Source organism: Orbicella franksi, chromosome 2 (assembly GCF_964199315.1).
Source record: "Orbicella franksi chromosome 2, jaOrbFran1.1, whole genome shotgun sequence".
In the NCBI taxonomy this organism is placed as follows: Eukaryota; Metazoa; Cnidaria; class Anthozoa; order Scleractinia; family Merulinidae; genus Orbicella; species Orbicella franksi.
The window spans coordinates 6814512-6839354 of NC_138146.1; the positions used below are offsets into that span (position 1 = coordinate 6814512).

At 38.7% G+C, this 24843-nt stretch overlaps 3 protein-coding genes across 3 annotated transcripts in view; all 3 read right to left on the reverse strand.

Annotated features, from left to right (window-relative positions):
- LOC145468081 (uncharacterized) overlaps positions 1–7698 on the reverse strand; it is a 17957-nt gene extending 10259 nt beyond the window's left edge. The window contains exon 1 of the mRNA XM_081451756.1: positions 7520–7698. Within this exon, the coding sequence (XP_081307882.1) occupies positions 7520–7698 (179 nt within the window). The remainder of the gene's footprint in view (positions 1–7519) is intronic.
- The window catches only part of LOC145468097 (uncharacterized), a 24173-nt gene continuing 7027 nt past the window's right edge, over positions 7698–24843 (reverse strand). Inside the window, exons 2-7 of the mRNA XM_081451781.1 lie at positions 19461–19551; positions 16209–16538; positions 13113–13244; positions 10108–10338; positions 9201–9374; positions 7698–7798 (exon numbers count right to left, since the gene is read on the reverse strand). Coding sequence (XP_081307907.1) covers positions 7698–7798; positions 9201–9374; positions 10108–10338; positions 13113–13244; positions 16209–16538; positions 19461–19551 — 1059 coding nt within the window. The remainder of the gene's footprint in view (positions 7799–9200; positions 9375–10107; positions 10339–13112; positions 13245–16208; positions 16539–19460; positions 19552–24843) is intronic.
- LOC145479928 (uncharacterized) lies at positions 13726–14593 on the reverse strand. The gene has a single exon (XM_081458407.1). The coding sequence runs from the start codon at positions 14554–14556 to the stop codon at positions 13831–13833; it is 726 nt and encodes a 241-aa protein (XP_081314533.1). The 5' UTR covers positions 14557–14593; the 3' UTR covers positions 13726–13830.

Genomic DNA, 24843 nt, shown 5'->3' on the forward strand with positions numbered 1-24843 from the left:
AAATTTTCAAAAAACGAAAATACAGCTTTTTGCCTCATTAAAAAAACAAAAAATATCTGGAAAATTGACGAAGTTCTCGGTATTCGCATTGAAACACTTTACAAAACTAGAACACGGGGTAAAATTAGCGTAAGAGCTTTACCTTTCTTCTATCTAACAATAGGAAGTTTTAAATTTTTCAGGCATTTGGAAGGATTCCGTCGACCATCGAAGAATTGCCTTTTCAAGCCCCTATGAAAACGGCAAAAATTGCGTAGTTTTACAGGCTTAAAACGCATCTTGGTATGTCCGATATGGAACTAAAACAAGTACTGTGCAAAAGAGTGTCGTTTCTACTATAATAATATGGAAAAAAATTCTGGGCAATTAAGGTTCACACAGGTAAAATGCAAAAGTTCGCGACAGTCTCTTCTCAAATTTGCATAATACGGTATGTTTAAAGAACTCCATATCGTTGAGTTTTGTTCCATTTGTGGGCCTTGCTTTGTGGGAAATATACAAAACGAGAGTTGATCCATGTCATTATTAGACCATCGTTTTTGATATTTCAAGCAAGGTACACAAAACTGCAGAAAAAGCCCAAAATATAAGTTCAAAGTCACATAGACTAAACACGCTACATGTATTGCGTGACTGGTGTCACGTAATATATATTTTCAGTTAGCTCCAATTGGGATTACTAACTAGATTATTGAGGTTTAGACACTTGCTTATAATAGAAACATATCAGGGTTTGTCTTTCCCGTTTATATACACTCGATTAGCCTGCAAATATTCGAAAGGAGACTAGTCTTTTCAAGTAAATTTTAGCATGTGTCTCGATTTTGATCTTGATGGAAAACGAATTAATTAGATGCACTAAACGAAACGAAGAGGTTTTATTAACGTGATCCAGCTAGACCAAGGAAGCAGGTTTTCTTGAAAAATAGAGTAAGACTGTTTGAAAACTATCCCGCGAGCTGACCTCGGTCGGAATTCGGCTTAGCCCAAACGTCGTGCTTCTGTCGTGCCGACCTCAAATAAATTTGTCCCGGCAGTGGCAATGACAAGACAACAGCGATGATTCCAAACGTCGCATTTAATCAGTTGCGCAGAAGATCGGAAGACCCTTGCTTTGCTGAAGGCCATTTTAAATGCTACGAATATTAGCAACGGCAGCTGATGCAGCAGGCTATGAATTCTGTTCGACACGGTAAGAGCACGCCGAAGCCAAGTCGCGCTCCACGGCATGCAAACTTTAGTCACCCCCCCCGGGGGGGAGTGGGGGGGGGGGGAGGGGGAAAGACTCATATAAAAATAACGGGGTGCTTGTCGTACATTTTAGGGATTAATCCTCAAAAGGTCCACCGCGAGAGGTTTTGCGGTACCGTTCAGGGGATTGAACCAAATTATGACAGGGGATAATGCGTTATGTAAACGGTTGTCAGTTTAACCATCGATCTTCCCTCTTTCTTTATCATTTGGAAGCTATTAAGGCTAAGTAATTGAAGACACTAACAACGACAAAAAAAAAAAAAAAAAAAAACGTCGTCAGAAATATATCGAGTAGTCATTCTATAAAGAGACTTTTCAATTTTCATCAGTTATGCAAATAAGTTCACCTAACCTCAAAAACGTTTGGGTTTGCTGGCGCGAATTCTTACTGCCCAGATTGTTTGTTTCAAATACTGATTGAAGAAGACCAAAAGTTCCGTCAAAGTATTTATTTCGACTCGATATTGGGCAAACTAAGACGCGTTTTAAGCCCGTAAAACTACGCAATTTTTGCCGTTGCCATAGGGGCTTGAATTCTTCGACAGTCGACGGAACCCCTCAAAATTTAACTTAATGTAAAGCTTTCATGTATGCTTAGTTTATCCGGTGTTCTAGTCTTGTAAATTGGTTTCAATGCGAACACCAAGAACTTCGACTCAAGCGCGGAAGTAGCACGACATTTGAAACCATGCATGCACTTAGTTCGGCCGGCTAAATTGAAGTCGGCATGACTACTTATAGCACGGCAGACCTAATGCCTTTCCGCACGGCAGTAGCACGACTTCGCTTTGAACGGCGTGCTCTTGCCTTTCACGTGCCGAATTAAGCCCCCCCCCCCCCCTCCCCCACTTTTTGCTACGATGACATTTTACTTTGTTTTAGTATGAGGAACACATGAAGAAATAGGACTAGGCCGAATTCCAACCGAGGTCAGATCGCAGGATAGTTTTCAAACAATCTAACTCTATTTTTCAAGAAAACCTGCTTCCTTGGTCTAGCTGGATCGCGTTAATAAAACCTCTTCGTTTCATTTAGTGCATTTATTAAATTCGCTTTCCATCAAGATCAAAATCGAGACATATGGTTAAAAAATACTTTAAAGACTAGCCTCCTTTCGAATATTTGCAGACTAATAGAGTGTGTATAGTCGGGAAAGACAAAGCCCTATATGTCTCTATTATAAGCAAATGTCTAAAACTCAATAATCTAGGAATTCCAATTAATTGGAGCTAACTGAAAATATATATTACGTGACGACAGTCACGTAGTATATGTAGCATGTTGAACTTATATTTTGGGCTTTTTCTATAGTTTTATGTACCTTGCGTGAAATAATGAAACGATGTAATAACGACATGGATCAACTCTCGTTTTGTATATTTCCCACAAAGCAAGGCCCATAAATGGAACAAAAACAGACTAGAGTGCTCAACAATAGAGTTCTTTGAACATACCGCATTATGCAAATTTGAGAAGAGACTGTCGCGAACTTTTGCATTTTACCTGTGTGAACCTTAATTGCCCAGAATTTTTTTTCCATATTATTATAGTAGAAACAACTCTCTTTTGCACAGTACTTGTTTTAGTTCCATATCGGACATACCAAGATGCGTTTTAAGCCCGTAAAACTACGCAATTTTTGCCGTTTTCATAGGGGCTTGAAAAGGCAATTCTTCGACGGTCGACGAAACCCTTCAGAATGCTTGAAAACTTTAAAACTTTTTATTGTTAGATAGAAGAAAGGTAAAGCTCTTATGCTAAGTTTACCCCGTGTTCTAGTTTTGTAAAGTGTTTCAATGCGAATACCGAGAACTTCGTCAATTTTCCAGATATTTTTTGTATATTTAATGAGGCAAAAAGCTGTATTTTCGTTTTTTTGCGAATTTCTCGAATACTTTAAATTCTAAGAAAATCGGAATAACATTTTCGAAAGTAGCTGCCTAAAAGCGTTCTTTAGGCAAAGTTTCAGGATTTTCGATTTTTCGAACCTGGCCAGCCATTCTCGATATTTCCGGTCAGTGACTCTTAATTACATTACATGCATACATTTTTGTATTTGTTGTTCAGCGTCAGTATAATACTGGAAATATTACTAGAAGACAGTGTGTGTGGTCTTACGTCAATAAAGATGATTATCTACTGTACATGGCAGAAATTGTATACTCAGTGTAAGGTAACTTTGTTCCAAGCTTAGAACGACAGATACGGGCAGGGGAATATTTCTCAGGATATAGATGACAAGCAGAAGCTGTCCCCTAGAGAATACTTACAATGCTGGTAGAACGCTTAGCTTAATGTTAGTGAGAAACACGCTTTTGAGTTACCTTTGCTGACAAAAAAAATCGTCATTTACAATATACGCGTTATTTTATGTTATTTTCTCGATTCTGGAGAATCGTCGGAAAGCAATTACGCGTTTTATGAATTTATGATACACAGAAATGTACAATAGCATGGTGATTGCAGACAAAAGAAAATTATAATGAAGGCGATAAACAACATGAGTGAAAATAAGGGCAAGATTTTCCTGAGTTGGGGCTAAAAATTAGCGGTCTAAAAAACGTTTCCATGAATTTGAAACTGAAGGATTACGTTGAATTAATATTAATAGACATCATTGTGGGGCAAATTTTAAAAAAATATATATCATCGGGTGTTGTTTAATTCCCGCCTAATCAATAACTGTAAGGTCAATTTTTGATACTTCCATTCCAGCGGTTATTCAAACCAGTCCTCCTGAAAATCAAACGGAGCGATTTCTTTGGGATATTATAACCCGAGGTAAATAGATGTTACAAGATTCATTTAAGACCAAATACTATTTAGTCAATTCTTGTGGCCAAACTTTGCAATAATATATTAAAACAGCTTTGTCTTTGCTCTGTTTGGACACCTTGAAACGTAACCCGCAATCTTCTCAAAAACGCTCTGACCCTTGATTTTTTTTTTGATTTTGCCACCGTTTAGACAACTATGTCAAGTCATAGATCTGGAAGTCGTAGACCAAAATTATCTCCTATAATAGGTTATCCGGTCTCAAGTAAAATGGAGTATGACGTCATAACGTTGCCATGTATCTTAGATCTTGGTAAAACGTATGTCATTGAAAACTCTCATATTTCCCTGGTGGTGCTCTAGTCGCTCAAAGTTGAACAGTATCTTTACTCAAAAATCAGATCGAGCCACCTTTAAATGCCTTCGCTATTTTTTTTTTTTTTTTTTCTTACTTGAGGAGGCTGGCAACAGTTTCCAGCACTTTTCTAACAGCTATACTTTGAAGGATGAATGCTACCATTGTTTAACAAGGTATGCTACAATAATGGTATCATACATATATCCAATCACTGGTAAACAAGTTGCCGTCAACCCTTTTACATGACAGGTTACCACAGTACAATACGACCTGCTAAAAACACACTTAATTTAGCTTTAAGCGCTTATGACTCAAAAACGAGCGTGGTGACCCCCTATTTTATTATCGAATTGCGACGGATAAGCATGATAAGATGCAACTTTTTGCAAAGTTAAACCAAAAAAAAAATTCTGTAGAGTGCGTTCAGGGCCACCTTAAATTTTCGTAAATTTAAGGTAGCTCTAATCCCACTCCACATTTTTAAACTTCATGTTACCATGTTCATTACAATTCGAAACTAAAAAGGGCCGTCAATAAAACCAGGAACATGGAACATTCCGGAACATTCCGGAACATCGAATAATTAGCGTAATTAAGCGAAAAATATGTAAAATTAAATTTTTGAAACTAACATAAACAAAAATAAACTGGTATCAGCTTGAAATATGAAAAGATATTATTAGGGATAGGGGAGTCGGTAGCAGAGGGGTAGGAAGCGTTGGGTATTCATTCAACTGACCGCAATGAGTGCAGGCTCCTCTCCTCTTTCCCGCCAATTGCGTCACGTCGCTTTTCAGCACTCTGTTTTTTAACACAAACATGGACGATTCTGACGACGAATGCCAGGTAATTCATTGCGTCTCCTTTTTTGATCCCTGATTTCTTCACCATCTGAGGTGTTTGTCTAAGCATCATACAGTTGCTTGTTAAGTCAGTATTCATAGTTTTGTCCCTATTCCATCTTCATGTTGCTGTTTATCATCCCCAGTTTTCGCGCCGCTCCGCTAGGAACGCCTGGCACTATGACCCACTAAGTGCAGACTCGGCCTTTCCGGAAGCCCGACTAACAAGCAAGTTGTTATTAATAAACTAGTGGTAATCAAAGATTTATAGAGCAGCGCGTTCACGCGCGGTTTTCGCATATCTGGTTTACTTTGGTGGTGTTCGAATGGCTCGATAGAAAACTATGTTTGATCGAATGTCAGATAACGATCTGCACGTGAAGTTGAACTAGCGATGAATAGATTATAGCCTGCGGTAAAAGTATTTTTAATTAATTAAGTATTAACTTGTACTGGACAAACATTTTCCAGGAGATGCATCTGAACTGTTGACGACACTAAGAATTGAATTTCAGATCGCCAACACTTGTTACAAATATTTCTAGAGACAATAAAGTTTTGACCAGCGACCCCGCAAGACAGCGGGCGCGTCGCCAATTTTTTTTAAATTTTGTGTTTGTATTTGTTTACACTGTCATCAGAGGTCGAACAGTCCGAACTAGTTTAGACAAGAAACTCGATGCCGAAGAGTTTCTATTTCTATCTCATGGAGAAACTATTCCTTCATAAGAAATCGTGTATACGCATATCTTTGTATTGACGTAATGAATTGAATAAATGAATCCCACTCGTGTACCCATACTTTTAGGTCTGATTAATGAGTTCGAACGCTACCACCTTAATTTTCTGTGAAGAACGAAATCTGGGAATAAAGGACAGTCACGTGATTAAACTGACGATGAACAGCTGGAAGGAATGATTTAGTTTTCTTAGTTGCTAGCCTTCACTCATTGCAGTCACTTTCAGTTTTCTTTCAGTTTTCCTTTTTTTTTATGTTTTTGTTTTGTTTCTATTTTCCGAGCTGATACCAGTTTATTTTTGTTTGATTTAATTTTTCAAAATTCTATTGTACATATTTTTCGCGTAATTATGATACTTATACGATGTTACGAGATGTTCCGGAATGTTCCGGGATGTTCCGGAATGTTCCATGTTCCTCGTTTTATCGAAGCCCATTAAAAAGTGAGAGTCACCGAGCTCGTTTTTGAGTTATAAGCGCTTAAAAATAAAATTAATGATACTTTTGGCAGATCATAATGTTGTTACGGTGACCTATCTTGTCACACAATTGACAGAAACATGTTTACCAATGATTGGGCAGTTTGTTTGATGCCATGATTTTGGCATCATCGTATATAGAGTGGTTAAATAGTGCTGAAACCTGTTTCGAGCCACCTTAAACGGCACCAGGCGATGAGGATTAAACTTTTATTTTTACTGTTGTCAGGTCACGTGGTAACCAGTCTCTTTTTTTGGCCTTGACCGTGCACAAAACACAATAGTTGTTTACTCCATACTGAGGAACTAACCAAAAAAACCGTTTTGGTTGCGTAATTCATGCACACACGGTATGAGCGCGAAACAAAAGATTGTGCACGGTCGGGGACTTTCCAACAGAAATCTTGGCATCTTTTTTTGCTCCTTTGATGTTTGCCGGGCTTCATAACCAGTCCCCTCTATTAACTATGACGTAAGGTATAAAAGCCTTCAGACGATCTTACCATTTCAAGGCTAAATTGAGGTAGCAAATTACTCCCAGTGTTTCGTCAACCATGTATTCCACTAGTTTTCTTAAAGATTTTTCTCGATGCTGATTTATTATCTGATATTTCGTTGCGTGCGCTGTCAACCGCCAAAGGTATGATAGGGCCGCAAAAAAGCCTACGGCCCTACTAGATATGCGTACGGCAAAAGTCGACGCGAGTTAATGACAAAAACAATTTTGTCGCTGCAAAATTTTGTTCTATTCAAAATGAGTGATGAAAGTGAACATTTTGAGAGCTAATTTTACTATCCAGGCGAACTGTCCGACGCAGAACTACTTCAGTCGCCAGCTTACACCGAAAGCACAGAGACAAAGTCGACACTCACAAATAAAGAAGTTCACAGCTTTCTTAGAAGCCAACGACAACAGGCGGCCAAGAAAACAACTTTTCCGGATGAACTGTCCGATAATTAACCTTTGGAATAAGCAGACGGTCTTGAGGCGAAACTTCTTTCAGTGGGAAGCATCAAAGAATTAATCGTGGGTCAAACTGTCCGGCAATCACAAGAGAAATCACAAACATACCTTGCGTACAGCTGGATAAATTGCTCTGCATTTTCTACATCAGTATTGTTTGAAGAGACAAAACTGAGTACGAACACACCGTACAGTTCATCCAGGTAATCAAATTCCCTGGAATTTCTACTACACAGCAAAGCCAGCAAAGTCAGCAAACCCAGGCACTGGGCCAAGAAAGGTGTCATTAATATTCAGTTGCTGGTTCTCCCTTGTTCAAGAGAATACAAGAGGTCGACAAATAGCCTGAAACGACGCTGACATTTTCTTGAGTCTTCAGATGAAGATCTGTGAGCAATTTCAGTGAAGCGTGAAGGGAACGTTTGCCACTCGCTAATAAGTTTTTGATGGTTCTGACATATTTTTGACAGCTTTATGTCACTTGCTTTCTGTTGGCTTTTTACCATGAATTGGAATTGTGGACTTACATTGAAAAACAAAAATAAGAAAACGAGTCATGTTTTTCGATCAATTGTGAGTTTCTTGTTCGACGCGAAGAAATAAATAAGTTTTTTTTTTTTTTCTTTTTCTGTAGTTGTTCCGCGCGCGGCCGTCTGATGTTATGTAATCGCTACTTAGGTTCAAACATAATTTTCAACACTGAGTGGTCATATGACAAAATGCTTATTGACTGAGTAAGGTCGGGCTGGACGGGAAAATGTTTGGCCCTCGGCCAGGACGTACGGACCACGCTGCGCTCGGTCCGTACGTCCCGACCTGGAGCCAAATATTCGTACGTCCTGACCTCAAGCCAAATATTTTCCCGTCTGGCCCTTCCACTCAGTCACTAACTACATGTTATTCAAAATAAACATATGCTTAAAATGCTCGCAGCCTGGTACCTATTTTCAATTACAGTGACTGATCTTAGAGACCTAGACACTATTTTACTGGAGATTAGACCCCCAGGCAAATATTTCAGGATCAATTTTGAGGATAATGATCGCGACGTGAAAGGTAAAAGAATTCTGTCAGGCGATTAATGAGCTCAAGTGCCTTATCTTCAAGACGCTCTAAATTCTTTTGTTGTTGTTTTATTTTATCCAAGCTAGATTTGCGATAAAAATTTAGCTTAAAGGATACTTTTAATCAGAAAAATAGTTTTGGCAGGTAAAAGTGTAATTTTGAAGTCGAGATTTGCTCCAGTTTTGAGGCAAAATACGTAAGACCGTCTCGACAAAAAGTAAAAATCCAAACAACTTCAAAGATACAGTTTAGAAATTAGTTAGTAAAAGGCTTCTTCCTGACAAAGTTTGAGAAAATCGAATTTTCTATCTCACATAGGTATAGGTGACCGTTAGAGAAATCTGCTGTCAAGTATTCTCGATAAACTATAAGGTGAACAACTTAAAGTCAGTCCAGCCCTAGAATAACAAGACTAAGGCGGTAGGTACAAAATAATAAACATTGATGATGACGAACCATAAATACTAAAACTATAAGAATTATTGACCTTCATAACACTTAATGATTTATAATTGTTCGTTAAAATCGCCGGGAATTACAGATTGGTTTGCCTAAACATGTTATTTTGAGACTTTGTGAATCGGCACTGTGAAAGTTATTAAATCCAAGATGGTGCCCAAGAACGACAATTAAAGCTCATGCAAACTAGAGTAAAGACTTTGAAATACGAAGGCAATATTATTAATTAATAAATGAAAACAGACACAAGAACACAAGTTAATACCTGAACACTCTGAGGCGCAGCAGATAGCTCCATTGTAAACGTAACAAACAGATCTAGTCATTGCTGGGCAGACACCCTGTTTCTCATGGGCCCCAGGAAAGTAAAAATCACATCCTGCATATTTCCATGTTTGGCCTTTGTAGTAAATACCGTCGTCTATGGTGAATTCGACGCCTAGTTACAATTGAAAGTCATAATTAGTTTAATTTTAACTTGGTTAACCCACAAGAAACATATATTACCAATAAAGGGAGTCACTAGGTAAGTATCTGTCCCCTCTATTGTATGAATGCGAACGAATCAATCCGATTGTGATTATAATTGAAATTTCATACGAAAAACAGAGAAAGACAAAAAAAAAACCAGCTTTGTAAGCATTAAATCATGACCAGAGTCAAATGCATTTGATGCCATAATTACAATTACAATTTAAAGCATATCACAAAGCGAAACTACGCCAACGAATATTTACCACTATAATATGCGAAACTGAATTTTTTGTGTAGTTATAATTTATGTCCATAGTATTTGGAATTACACTTCCTTTCAGATGTCTGTGGCGCTGACCCTAGCCTCGTCTAGGGTAAAAAGCCTCTTTTTGATTTAGACAAAAAATGCTCTGTTCCTCCTCAAGACGTCGGTGCAAAGTGCCAAATGAATAAATCTATTTTGAGTTGTTTTCTTCTTTTTGTTTTGTTTGTTTGTTTATATTGTTTGTTTGTTTGTTTTTTACAACCATTTGTGTGACATAGGATTTTGTGTTTACGCCATGGTTAGTTTTGATTCTAACGCGCTATCCTCAAGAACCAATATATTGTAAGTCAGTTGTGCTATTGTTAAATCATGGACTTTATAGTCCATTCCAAAAGTAATATTATTGGTAAATGTAAGGACGGTGACTTGTTACCTTCACAATGATCTCTTTTTTCTCTCACAAACTTGGCAACGTTGCATTGTGGTTGCGCACAATTCTCAATATGCTCATAAAGACCATAGTAGTAGCCAGGGAAGTTAATGGTCAAGTTTCTACGGCATGTCAGAAAGCCTGCTTTACAATGGCAATCCATACAGTGAGAAAGTTGCAAACCATTGTCATCTTTTGTTAGAAATAAACTTCCCTCTTCGTCCTTGCAAAAGGCTAAAATAGCAAACGGATAAAATAAGATTATACAATTCCCCAGATGTAACAGTTCACAAACTGATCACTGAGCTGAAGATTTGACTTGGCATTTTATTACTATTTGGTTTCGTGCTACGCAACTTGTGTGCAGCACTCATCAGATGAAATTGCCAAATGCGAAATTACATCGTCACACTGATTTGAAATACACATGCGACCGTTGGAAATAGGAAAGCTAGAATAAGTGAGCGCTTTTACACAACAATAGAAAGTTCGAAATTATAAATAAACTCCGATACAATTGCGTGACAATGGAGCTTTAAAATTTAGCTTTTTTCGGGAGGAATATTGTTTGCGTGTCTACTTGAAGTTCTCAGTTCATTCCGTTTGTTGAGAGAAGCCTATGGAGAGGCTAACTTAGGTTTGCAAATAATAAACTAAACTCCCAGAGGCATAGGTTACATCGATTTTAAGCGGGGTTATATGGAGCACCTTGCTTTAAAATTTTCCAAGTCAATTTGAACTTTCACTTATTGTCTTTCCAATTCCAGATGTGTTTGCTTTCAAGAAACACGTTTTATGGTTGGAGTATCTGGTCTTAAAATAATTTTTCGTTAGGCCAACGTAGGTGTGGGAGGGGTTTTTGTCTTCAGTTGTGACGGTCGCTCGGTAGATAACGGATTCCTTTAGGCAATTTCTACACAAGGGACACTCAGCTGGTTTTCTGCAGTTGCATGTTTTAAGTCATCATCATCATCATTTCTCGTCGCGCCAGTAGGTGCATAAGGCCGTCACGTTTTCCGACCAACACTCCCTATTCCGTGCCATCGCTTTGGCTACTTCCCAGCTCTTCCACCCCGCCTTGTTTCTTTCCTTCTCCACCGTCCTTCTCCAAGTTGTCTTTGGCCTCCCTCTCGCTCTTTGACCTTCTGGTGTCCATGTTTTAAGTGACACGATCTTTTGTGCAAAATGGATTTATTAAGGCCATCGATGTTCTGTTTCAGGTTGGACATGCAGCTGCTGCTGTTCTTAACTGTGTTACCGTTAAAGATCTTATGTAACACATGCTCATTGGGAATTCTTCGTCTCGATCTTGAGAAAGACTGTTCCGACGTTGGAGGCTACATTTTTGCTGTATGGGGGTTATACCAAATTATTTTCCTTTTACGGTTCCTTCATTCAGGGCATGCGGTTTGAGTTGGGAATTGGGTAAAAAGGTAAGATAATGCGTGTATCCGCTGTTGTTGAGGGCTTTCTGGTAGATTGGCGCTGCTTTTTTGAAAGATTCTTCATCATACAAAATCTCAGACAGTCGTTTACTAATAGATTGTGTGATGTTGTCGATATTACGCGGCGGGTGATTAAATTTTTTGTTGATATAGAGCCGGATGTTATTACGCTTGTAACGACATGTGTTTACCATTGGAGAGGTTAAGAGTGACACTAAGGAAGTTTACGACTTTTTTGTTGGCTTCAATCGTGATTTTAAGGTCATGCTCGCCAAAAATGTTGCATAAATCCTTCTTGATTTGCTCTGCTTGTCGGGCGATGCCTGGGCTATACCAAGGCCGTCATCGCAGTACAAGCCAAAGTTGTAGCCATGTTTCTCCTTAATGCAGTGCAGGAGGTAGGCGCCAACGTGCTCACATGACTCTGTGCCGTCAAAGCTGCCCACGGTTACATCGATATGAGATCAGTAGATATTTTCTTTCCCCATGGCTCACTTGTGTTGTAGAGAAGAGACTTCTTCACATGGAGAATAATGTACTGCTCCTCATCGCCAGTAATGTTAACGTAGCTGGAAGCTAATTGTAGGTCCTTGAGGGTTATAAAGGCGTCTCGCTTAGCGGTGGTGTTAACCCGGTCATTTAGATCGAGTTGCTTAGCAATTTCTTTGGCTTCAAGCTCGATAGAACTCGTGGTGTTCACGATAGAACCGGTTACCCAGGTATAGGTGATTTTACGACCAATCTTTGGTTGTAACAAGCTTAACGTCACGCCACCTACACTTCAAGGCTAACTCGTATCCAGAGCGGGAGAGGACCTGCGCTGACTTTAACACCTTGTATCTTTCTTTCAATGTTGAAGAGAATATTGGCAGACTATTTTTCGACATAATCTGACATTCATTCCGGAACCATGTTGTGTAACATCCGTTCATTATCGGAGCTTGATGTTTCCATTGTAAGTGTATTTTGATTAATGTTTTTTTTTTTTTGGTCTTGTCTCATACTGAGACAGTTTGTTTTGTTAGTGCTAAAAAGGACATTTTTTAACGCAGAACTCCAAAGTTTTCTTTAATTTTAAGATAAGTGTTAAAAACATTTTTCATGTAAGAGGCTCTCCTACCGACTGGCTTTCAGTAACATGGAAATCCAAAGTTCCAAACCCAACTACTAGTACAAGTTTAGCAATTACCCGTTTGTCAATCGTAACTATGACGACACCAGCGAAAGACAAATCGAATGGCTAGAGAGAGACTAATTTCAACCAAAGCACGATAGCATTTGAACAAGGAGTTACCAGTTAAGATACATGTAATTGACAGCAGAGTAAAAGTGAACTGTTAGTAACGGTCTTTTACGCTGCATGTTGTACTCAAAGCCAACCATGAACCCTACATTGGCCGAGCTCGGTTTGAAGAGATCGGAGAAGTCATTCATTTATTTTAATACGTAAAATAAATCTCCTTTTAATTTCAGACCTAACATGCTGAGACCAAAGTAAATGTTGATTGAGTATTATTTAGTATAGCAGCAAAGCAACATAGTGCAAAAACTGAGGAAGCATACCATCTTCGCAGCCGTTTTCATCTGATTCATCCGGGCATTCAGCGATCCCGTTACATCTGTGAATGTCCCGGATATACAATCCCCCACTTGCACACTCGGTCATTTTTCCGTTTTCGGAAAGTTCAAGGTAGACTGAAATAAGAAAAAAAAAGGCAAAATGATTCTCAAAGTATAGTAGACTTGAATTTTATAGCACGTTTGATTTGATATTTGAACAAAAAAAATTGCCTTAAAACTAGCTGAACCGGAAAAGTACTTGGCTAGAAAGGTAGAATTCAACTACTTAATGGGCGAGATGATCGTATTATTTCTTAGTGTAGAATTTGTATAGGAAATAGCACGGTTTCTACGGGTATTTGGAATAAATACCGCGAGTGATATTTCAAAATTCACCAAAATATCACGAGCCGCCGCGGCGAGTGATATTTGGGGAGTTTTGAAATATCACGAGCCGGTATTTATCCCAAATACCCCGAAGAAACCGTGCTATTTTTTGTTTATACTACAAGGCAAAGAAATTTTGCATTTCATATAACACAGATATTTTTATTTAGTCACGCGCAGTTGAATGGCTTTACAATGACATGTGATTAAACATGTGATCGCGTAAACATCACATATGGTCACACATCACACAACTGTGATGAAACTGTACTCGAATGTCTATAAATCTCAGTTCTAAAGAGTGAAAGTTTTTAATAGGCTCATCAATCAAAGTTTAACAATCATCTGCAATCGATTCTGCCTGTGGAACACTGCACCTCGGCTCGGGAAACTTCTGGCTAAGCTGGTAGTTGATGGTCACTTGACAGCCGTGGAAATTGTTGATTGTAGTGAACCGCTCTTCATTCATCATCAGCGTGTTTTCCATATCAGAGGAAAGGCCAACATTCTGAAGAGGACGGCGTTGGTTGGACGTGTTTGCCTGACCGTCAGAGCTTATGATTGAGGAAATCAGCCGTTGTTCATTCTCATCGCCTTCCTCGTAGTCGGCTAAAGAGCGCTCGTTTGTATGGCCAGTGACGCCAATAATTGCGGAGCGAGGTTGGTTGGCAGCTTTGAGTTTCTTCACCAGCGTTTTGCGTGCACTGTGGTTTGTGAGCCGTTTACCTTCAATCTCGCCCTGAAGAGCCATAGATTTCATGAAGGAATTAATGCTGTGGATCCCCATTCTCTGTCGCTTATACCACACTTGAGACTTAGGGCGCTCAATCACCGCGAGGTAAAATGGCCCACTGTTTTTCATTTCCTCGGGTCTGTGTGACAGAAACGTCTTTAGCAGCTTGACTGGACATCTTGGCCCACCAGTTGCAAACATTTTCGGCTGAACCACTCTTCTTTTTTTGCGAAGGCCGCCCTGACGCGTTTTTGTGGGATTTTCTTCGTACGTGATGTACTCGACGCCATTGTCGTCTTTGGTGAATGAAAAGTCTTCGACATACATGTCATGGTGTTCCTGACAGCCTCGTAATCCGAAATGCTGCGTCAAAAGAAACCACATTGTCGTTATTAGGGACTTCGGAGGCTGGCTGCCAAGGAGCCCTTTGGACCACAACACCTCGGCGAAAAACTTCTGAAGCATCTCGTCAAGTTCCTTGGCTTCGTGGTTTACAATATCTGGACTGTATCCTTTTTCTTCAGCCCATGTGGTCCAAACAGTAACCCAGGTCTAAGTGCTTTTCTTTGTGTTCGAATTTTCTGCATTTTCCTTAAATTGTTGTAGTTCTTTCGCGTCACAATCGGGAAATCTATCCGCAATTGTTTTAAAATTAGAAACAATAATTTTTCAGTTACCATGGAAACTGGCTGTAATTTTTACATGTAAGAATTTCAAATTAAATACTACTGGTCTTAGCCAATCACATTTCAGAAATTTCTCAGCCTGTAGTATAAATGATGAAATATGTTTTTATGTTAAATATACACCTAATTGAAGAAATGTTGTCAAGAAAAAAAAAGTATGAACATTAACGATACGACGCAGTGGTTTTGAGGGAAACTTCCATTTTCACGGACAAGCGTTAAAGCGGTTTACGAGATTTCTGTAGCATGCATGCTTAAATTTAAGGCGTACTCTGAAGACTTACGTTTACGTGCTGCCTGACTTTATTACAACATTGGTTATGATATTAGGGAACCTGCACTGAGGTTTGCTTAAAATGTCCGAGTAAATAGGGGAATAAATACGTACGCACGGATGAATTAAAGCAATGACTATTACATCCGGAGTTGCTTTTCCTTGTAAATAAACAGTACAGTCAGTCGCCGGCCAGGGCTCTTCTTTATAGTTCGTGCTTACTAAATGTTGCAAACTTAACTTGGGCATATTCGAAGTTCTAAGCGTTCAAATTTTCTTTTGTTTTCTACTTTAGCTACCTCAAGGAAGGCATGGTACGTTCTATGTTTTCCTAAAGCACCATTTCGGCCAGCTGACCTGCGATCATGAAATGCCACGAGAAAACAATATGGAATATTCATGGTCATGCACACGCATTTTCAGTCTTCCCATAACTCTATAAAGTATCGTTTACGGACAGCGTTTTCTCCTGGCTTTCATATACATCTGCTTAAGCTGTGAACATAACTGTGATAATCTTTCATGTATTTAAGTCTTTCTCTGCCGTTCCAATATAAATTATTTCATATCTATACTTACATACCGTATGCAACCTTGTTACTTGAATTTTAAATTTATGGTAATGCTGTTTTAATTTCCTGCCCGTCTTCTAACAACTCATGTGTGCTAAAGTTCTCTGGCTGACTTATGACCATGAGCCAAGTGGAAAAATTGTCACTATTAATGTACGTTATAGGTAATAGGCCACCTTCGATATGTCACCATCTAACATGGCTTCGAGGCTTACAGGATAAACTTAGATGTTTTTGGAGTTTTCTTTGTATCCAAATCTTTTTTTGGGAATTGAGAGGCAAAAGTATGATTAAAAACAAAACTGCAATTTTGTCCTGGAAGCATCGGAGCCATGTTAGACTTGATCTATAGAACTTGGCTGTTTTGAACCCATGTGATCATACTGAACCTTGACGACAGTGACCGAAAACAGGACATAACAAAATGTATTTATAGTCTTTACCTACCTTTGCAAGTACTGTAGGGCTCTTGTGTTCTCAATGGAACTGCACATTGTTCACAGGTGGGTAACAGCTCAACATTATACAATCCATAAGTGACGTTGACGTCATATTTAGTACAGTTTATAGTGCCGTTGACGCACTGACAAGCCACGCAGGAACTGTTCATCCATGTCTCCCTATTCTTTCGCAAGTTTCCGCTGATGTCCATGCACACGGGCTCATTTAGGTTCTGGCACAGGACAAAACTGTGCTCAATACAGGTACAGTTAGTTGTAGGGTTTTTGAGCCACTTATCACCTGGTTTTCTTCGGTTGAACTGGTGATCAAGGCAAGCTGAAATTAGGAATTTTAAAATACCAACCGGTTCAATTATTATATCATCAGCAGACGGTCAGGATGCCAAGCAATATGAGATAAAATCAATGTCAGATAATATTAAAGACTTTTGGTAAAGTGTGTATCTTTTTATGGTTATATAGCAGAGTGCCTGTTCAAACTTGAAATACAAATGGAAACGTTTCAGAAATAGCCTTCTCATTTTGTGCGCTAAATTTTCAGCCACGAAAGTCATGACAAGGTTCATTCCATAAGAGCCGGAAGGCAGAGTCAAACCGGCGAGACGAAAGTTTCCTGAAAAGAACGAACGAAAGAGCCCCTGTGAAGCCTCTTTTAACCGACCAGCTCCATAATCCGTCCAAAGCCTGATCTATTCTTCTTAGTAGTGATAAATGTTATAAAAACTTACATATGCACATCTCCTGAACCTTCCCAGCGACGCTTTCTTGGAATATCAAATTTTTTCTATAATATACCATATTTTTATTCTCGGTATAGGACTAGAGCTAGCTTGCAACTGAGGTTAATGAGGGAAATCTTTTCAAATGTTAGTGACATAAATCTCTTTTTAATTATATTCTCCCCGAATGGGCCTTCATTCCAAGCTACAATAGGTCCAGTGCAATATCGAGAATACGATTAAAGCCTATTGTCAAGAATGCATTTAAAAAAAGAAAGCTTCCCAGCTTTGAGGAAAATTATACGTAACTTTTTACACATAACTAACAACTAAAACCATAAAAACAATTGTGGTGACCTCCTCTATAACCCTGGTGGTTTCTTTGGAGGTCTTCCCCCTCTGGCTAAGTAGATGCAATCAATATATACTTGTTTTTGTTGAAAATAAACAACTTGGTAACATTCATAAAATGGGCTGAGCTCAATTTCAAAAGTAAGTAAGTAACTTACTTACTTACTAACCTTCAGAGAGGTTTAGGAAAGGTAGGTCGGAATTTGCAAAGGTGAAACGTTGGAAAGCGTAGCGGAGATTAGTGCTGGAAAAGTTAGTTGCAGAAGAGATGTTTTTGTTCAGTCACTGATGGATTCAAATCAGGAGGAATTCGCCGTTTCGTTTCGAAATAATTGTTTTGGCTGCGAACATGCTGAATTTCTGGATTTCTCCAGTTTTGTTGGGCCCCTTTTCACTAAACATCCTCTCGAGAAAACCTCTCTGGGCGAGGCAGGCTAAAATGGCGAATAGGCGATCAACAAAGTTTACCGACTATACGTTCGTATAAGAAGATAGACGCTGGAATCTTATGGCCACAAAAGATGTGGCCAAACGAGGATAATAAAACTGGGAATGTCTCATTTGCTTTTCAATTTTTTTGCTCGCACCCCTTTTGCTCTATCTGTCCTTGTGTCTCCCACGATGGACCGAGCATTACTGTTAAGCTTACACAAGCACCCAAGATGAAGCAAGCACTTTTACATTAAAAAATGTCCCAAACATCATGATCTAAAAAGAACGTGCTAAGGTACTCCTTACTATTGTAAACGATAAAACGATAATCTTTAATAGATTCATTTTTCAGGAACTATTTACAGTAATAATGATCGAAAGAAAAAAAACGTTCTCTAGTGCAAAAAAACAACAACAACAACAACAACGCTACCAAAATCTCATGATATAAAACAATAAGTCAATTAAGATTATGAAGCCATTTTTTGACGATAGCTTTGAATGTCTTTAGCGATTTAATTTCGTTAGCGACTTTATCCAAGCTATTCCAGATATTAGTCGCTCCAGACGTGAAGGTGCTTTGGCCGGTGGTAGTTTTATATAGAGGTATATGTGGCACGTCAGAAGTCCGAGTGTCGGTTATGAATATCAGAACGCTTGATAATTTTTTTTTTGGCTGAGATATTTAGGAGCGAGTTCATTCAAGAGAGGAGATTACGTGTAGTATTTATAAGATATTGAATATTTACTTATGGGGAGATGGTTAACGAAAGAAGTTGAGTTTTGAGCTAAAAGTAAGAAAAAAGTAAAACGTACCATTTAAAGTATAACAAAATTCAATAATAACACGTAAAAGATTTTTGATTATTCGCATGGTAAATGAAAAACGTTATATTTGCGGCCTAGGCGCAAACCATTAATTTAATTAATATTATTAATTTTTTTTACCTTCTTTAATAAGTGATTGGAAAATACATTGTTTTGCAAATTAATGGGATTAAATGTGCGAAATCAAAACACGGCCAAAACGATAGCTGTATCGGACACTGTAATTTTCTTCAGAATATAATCTGCTGAAACAGTGTTCCGGGCACGAATATGCAGTATGCGAGTGAGTATGCAGTACGCGAGTGGGCGTCCGAAATATTTATAGTACAGTGTAACACTTTAATTAAAGTACGTGCTTTCTTGGACAATTTTATCACATGTGCTCAAGGACAGTATACATGATAGAACTAGAACTCGGATTAGGCTTTGCTCGTTCTTTTTATCTCTCGAAAGGAAATTTTTGGTTTCTTGTATGAAAAAAAACAACAACAACAACAAAAGAACAAAAAAACAATGCAGGTAAATTCCATTTCCAGTCTAATTCTAGTTTTCTTTAGCTGTGTTTCCGCAAAGTGTCCAAAATTGTAACGTCTAAGAGTTTTGAAAAGAAATGCACATTGCTTTTGGCTTAACAAGAATCATCTGTAAACTGCGCGAAAAAACATCTTAGTCCTTAAACAAACTCAAGTAGATTTTACTAACACAATCACGCCCACTGTACGCACAATTTTTTCTACTGCACTGTCGAGAAAAAAAAATGTTTCCCCTTGACAAACAGCTCGGAATGAGATTCATTTTCAGCATTGAAACGCATCCATTATTTAGCATTATCTATCTATCTATCCATTCATCCATCCATCCATCCATCTATCTATCTATCTATATAAAGGATGTTTGAAATGAATTACCTTTAGTGTGAACGAAAACGGCAATAGTGATGAGACCGAACATAAAAACTGCCTGTTTAGCCATTGCTCTCCCAGTGTTGTGTCTGAGGACCTAAAAGAGAAAATGTAATATATTATAGTCAAGGGTAGAGCACTGTAGTGAAGTGTAGTGTAGTGAAATTAAGTATGGTACAGTACAGTTGCTAGTGTAGGGCAGTACAGTACAGTGGAGTGTGGTTCAGAGCAATTCAGTGTACGGCGGTCAAGTGCAGTGCAGTGCAGTGCAGTAGGATTGTTCTAGTTCTTGTTTTGTTTTTGCCATTTATAAATGTATTGACAACTCAACAATGTATAAGGCAAGGAAGCCCAGAGAAGCTAAATAGGCTTAATTAGGATGGGACACGGTACATTGTGTCGGATGCACACAATAAAATACGATAAGAATAGATGAAGTCATCATCTGTGAAATGCGCTGAACAGATCCGCAAGGTTTTTCCCGGCACGCAGTTTTTCCTTCTTTTAAGGACGAAGTTAACCCACCTCTTTAATTTCGCCTCCCATTTTTAAATGGCTCTTGTTTCGCCTAAAAACGAAATGCGATTAAGGCTGATGTTTTCTAGATCATTGATGTTGTTACAAAGAGCAGCAATGCACCTTTCCGGCATTTTGAATGGATTACGAAGCTAAATTTACAGAGGTAAAACAAGCGAGAGGGGTCAAGCTTGAAGTCACGTGTTCCTGAATCTACGTCACAACTCATTCCAAACCGAGGAAAGGCTGGTACGAATGGCGGACCAAAAATGACGACAAATTTGAACGTTTTCAAAAAGTTATGATAAAAAAAAATTACGTTTTGTCCAAGTCGAAACATTTTTTCGCAGAAGTTCATTTGGTGATATAAAGAATTAGATGAGGAAATACAAATTTTGACGTTATGGGCACCTTAAGTTATGGCGTTTGTTTAGGTGGGTGTTTTGTGTTTGCACATTTCGTGTGACCTTCCGCGGTCGCCATTTTCTCCAAATCTTATACGAACATGAAACGGACTGCTGTGGACAGTTGGCAATTTTGCACATGCATTCCGCTTTTGCGGTTGAATATTTTTCCCTATCAGTTTTTGAGCTATTAGCTTTGTGGATAAGGAATTTATTTTTTTGCACTCTTTCCACGGGCAACTTAAGAGCAGCTTCGCCTAAATATCAACTTGACTTGGAAATAGCGAAAAAAATCGAATTTCTTCAAACTCGCCCAGAATGAAGCCCTACGGGCATTAGTTACAAAAATATCGTTTTAAGTTCGATAAATCAAAAATTATTTTTTTCCGCAATTTTTTCGTTTCGATGCCCCAAATCCGCCAAAATCTATCGAAAATGACCGGCATATTCAGAGGCTCGCAAACTCAAAAGCAAAAATCTTCATTACAAACTGATTGCACGTCGTATTTGTACCTCCTTTTTTTGTCTATTTAGAGCTAAATAGATCGTGATTTGATTAGAACTCAAATATTTGACGAATTTTTTAAGTTAACGACCCTAGACAGCTTTACAAGAGGTCTACATTTAGCCTATATTCAAATGCTAAAAAGGCGTTCTGGTACACGGCTTTTCCCAAAACGACTAGTTTGGTCTGAAAGAGCATTGTTTCTTCTTCAAATTAGTGAAATAAAATTTTTGGGTAAATAAAATCGCGGGCGCTGAGATAGCGAACTAAATGCAGCACTTCTTCCTGAAAATGTGACCTTTGACCCAAGCGTAACGAAACCAATTACTGCAAGAAAACCCGGAAGAAAAGCAAACGCTTCGTTATTTTGAGACAATTTCTAGTGATATCTCTCCGAAACCATGATTGCAAGAAACTATTTCCAGATATGAAATCTTGCAGGGCCAAAGAGGAAGCTAAAGAGCGCATTTTGACACAATAACTTTGGTTGCTGAGAATTGAATTGCAGTCAATTCCAGTGAAATTTGCAAACTTGACTTATGTTAGCCGATACTTACCTGAATATTTATGTTAATAGAAGAGTCGTCTTCTTGGATTAACCTTCAAAAGAAGCTGGATCCAGATTTGGAAACCTCTAAAAGAAGAAATGTTTAATGTTCCGTGGCCTGCCCGCTGTTATAAATTAGCTTAAATTCCATGCACATGCCGACTGCATGTTTGTCGTAAAACTCACTTAACTCCTCTGACAGTTTCCATGGGCAACCCCAAAATAAACAATCCCCAAAAATGTAAAGTGAAATTGGCTGTCTTCATGAACAGTTAGAAGGTAGAGTCAAGTTCCATTACCTTTCAAAAGTGCTTGATTCTACTTTGTTCACTCAGTAGTTACTGTCACGTTCGAATACTACGTAGTATCGGTCACGCCAAAACACTGCAGACCGTGCAGACTGAGTAAGTTTCCCATACAAAGTCTTGTACGCGCTTGTCTATTGAATCAAAAGTCAAATATTGCGCTTGTGCAGCCTGTGGAGAAATAACAAACTTTCAGATATATTGAACACTATTTTGTAACTAGACCCAAAAAAGGAGTCACAATGAAAAGCCCAAACAAGTGTCTGCAGTCTGCACGGTCTGCACTGTTTTGGCGTGACCGATTCGCGGCATTCGAACGTGAGAGGAGTGAACAAAGTCGACGCAAACAAATAAAATCAAGCACTTTTTAAAGGTAATGGAACTTGACTCTAGCTTCTAACTGTTCATGAAGACAGCCAATTTCACTTTACATTTTTGGGGATTGTTTATTTTGGGGTTGCCCATGGAAACTATCAGTGGAGTTCAGTTGGTTTTACGACAAACATGCGGTTGGCATGTGCATGGAATTTATAGCACCGGGCAGGTCACGGAATATTAAACATTTCTTCTTTTAGAGGTTTCCAAATCTGGATCGAGCTTCTTTTGAAGGTTAATCCTAGAAGACGACTCTTCTATAAATATAAATATTCAGGTACGTATCGCCTAACATACTTCAAGTTTGCAAATTTCACTGGAATTCGTTAACGGTCATTGACTTCAATTCTCAGCAACCAAAGTTATTGTGTCAAAATGCGCCCTTTGGCTCCTTCTTTGACCCTGTAAGATTTCATATCTGGAAATAGTTTCTTGCAATCATGGTTTCGGAGAGATATCACTAGAAATTGTCTCAAAATAACGAAGCGTTTGCTTTTCTTCCGGGTTTTCTTGCAGTAATTGGTTTCGTTACGCTTGGGTCAAAGGTCACGTTTTCAGGAAGAAGTGCTGCATTTAGTTCGCTATCTCAGCGCTCGCAATTTTATTTACCCAAAAATTTTATTTCACTAATTTGAAGAAGAAACAATGCTCTTTCAGACCAAACTAGTCGTTTTGGGAAAAGCCGTGCACCAGAACGCCTTTTTAGCATTTGAAAATAGGCTAAATGTAGACCTGTTGTAAAGCTGTCTTGGGTCGTTAATTTAGAAAATTCGTCAAATATTTAAGTTCTAATCAAATCACGATCTATTTAGCTCTAAATAGACAAAAAAGGAAGTACAAATACGACGTACAATTAGTTTGTAATGAAGATTTTTACTTTTGAGTTTACGAGCCTCTGAATATGCTGCTCATTTTCGATAGATTTTGGCGGATTTGGGGCATCGAAACGAAAAAATTGCGGAAAAAAATAATTTTTGATGTATCGAACTTAAAACAATATTTTTGTAACTAGTGCCCGCAGGACTTCATTCTGGGCGAGTTTGAAGAAATTCGATTTTTTTGGCTATTTCCAAGTCCAGTTGATATTTAGGCGAAGCTGCTCTTAAAAGGTTGACCGTTACAAGATAACCCTTTGTGCATGCGTGAGGGCGGTCCGCTGATCAATAAAGCCCGCAATAACACGCGAGTAGTGTTTTGTTTTACGCTCTTATCTTTAGCAGAATAATCGGTAGAAGAAGAGTACCATAAATACCCGAAAGTGAGACTGGCCAAGTAACAAGAACAAAGAAAGCCTGAAATGTATTTCGTTTTTCCTCGCTGTATTTTAGACTATTAGCTGCCGCGATCGATCGCAACACCAACCTCACAATTTTCGTCTACGTTCCGGCACAGCGTTTCAAAATTAAAGATTGTTTTTTCTTTGAAATTGCCTGACGGATGGATGTTTTCGAAGTCAAAAATAACTGATATCGCAAACAGTTTACTAAACTTGGCGGGTGATCGCGTGATGCCTCGCGCTGAAGTGCGCGTTAGAGTTCAGGCATCTCACAGATATATTACTGATTTGAGCCACATTAAACTTCTACAGAATTCAGATGCCCCGTGTATCTGCGAATTTTCCTTTCGAGAATCCGACTGCTCAATTATGAACGAATTCATAAACTTAGCAATACCACAGTACACATCTTGCCCGATATCGAGGAATTTTAAGCAGCCAGAACGCGAGAAAGGATCAGGAAAATAAGTTGACCGTTGACCTTATTCCATTCCGAAGGCACTGTTGAAAAATTTCAAAAGTTATTATATGGCATGATGAATCAAATCCCGCGCTTTGACTGCCGGTTAACCGAGCGGGCAAGATGGAGCTATCTTGCTCGCTCGGGACTACCCGCCGTTTCTTGCAAGAAAAATTTCCCCGAAAGCCATATAATAAATTCTTTATTGACCAAGCTTGTTCGGTCAAGATGGCTCGATGTTGGCCTCGTTCTTTTTTTGCGAGTTTATGGACCTCTACTCCGTCTCGGTCCATAAATACGCAACAAAAAAAAACAAAAAAAAAAACTTGGCCAACATCCAGCCATGTTGACTTCACACTTGGTCAATTACCCATACATAGCTAATAAATATTTATCCGCCAATAGGCTGAGAATTAAAGAATATCCGCAATTATAATCCATCAAATATCACTCGCGCGCGATTGGTCTAAATACGTGACGTGACCGAATATTCCCCAGCCAAAACTGGGGAATATCCGAGAATATTCCCCAATTTTCAAAACTGCACGTGTTGCGAAGAAGATTTTAAGGATAATAAACACAATAGCTTCCATTTGGCGCGGAAATATGCTCGAATATTTGTCCTTGGACATTATCTGTTCCTTGAAGCTCACAGTTTTCCTCGAGCTACGCTCTCGGAAAACTGTTCGCTTCTTGGAACAGATAATGTCCGCGGACAAATATCCTAGCATATTTTCGCGCAAAATGGAGGCTATTGTTTATATGTTGAGGGGTCAATAAGTACTATTTTGAGAATAAAATAAAGTATCCGCAGGTGATTGGGTAGTAGTTCAGCCCTAGATGATTTTTTCAAGACATGATTACGTATCCTTACGTAATCAACCTAAACGAATTAAAATATGAGGTATTATTACTATTCTTCCTTAGTAAACTACAGGCTTTGACGCGATACTCTTTCTTTTACAAAGGTCGATTTTAAAACTCTCAATGCAAGAACTTCT

Bases quoted from the DNA above. Each gene is read 5' to 3' on its own strand.
- LOC145479928 (XM_081458407.1), bottom strand. From the start codon at position 14,556: ATGTATGTCGAAGACTTTTCATTCACCAAAGACGACAATGGCGTCGAG.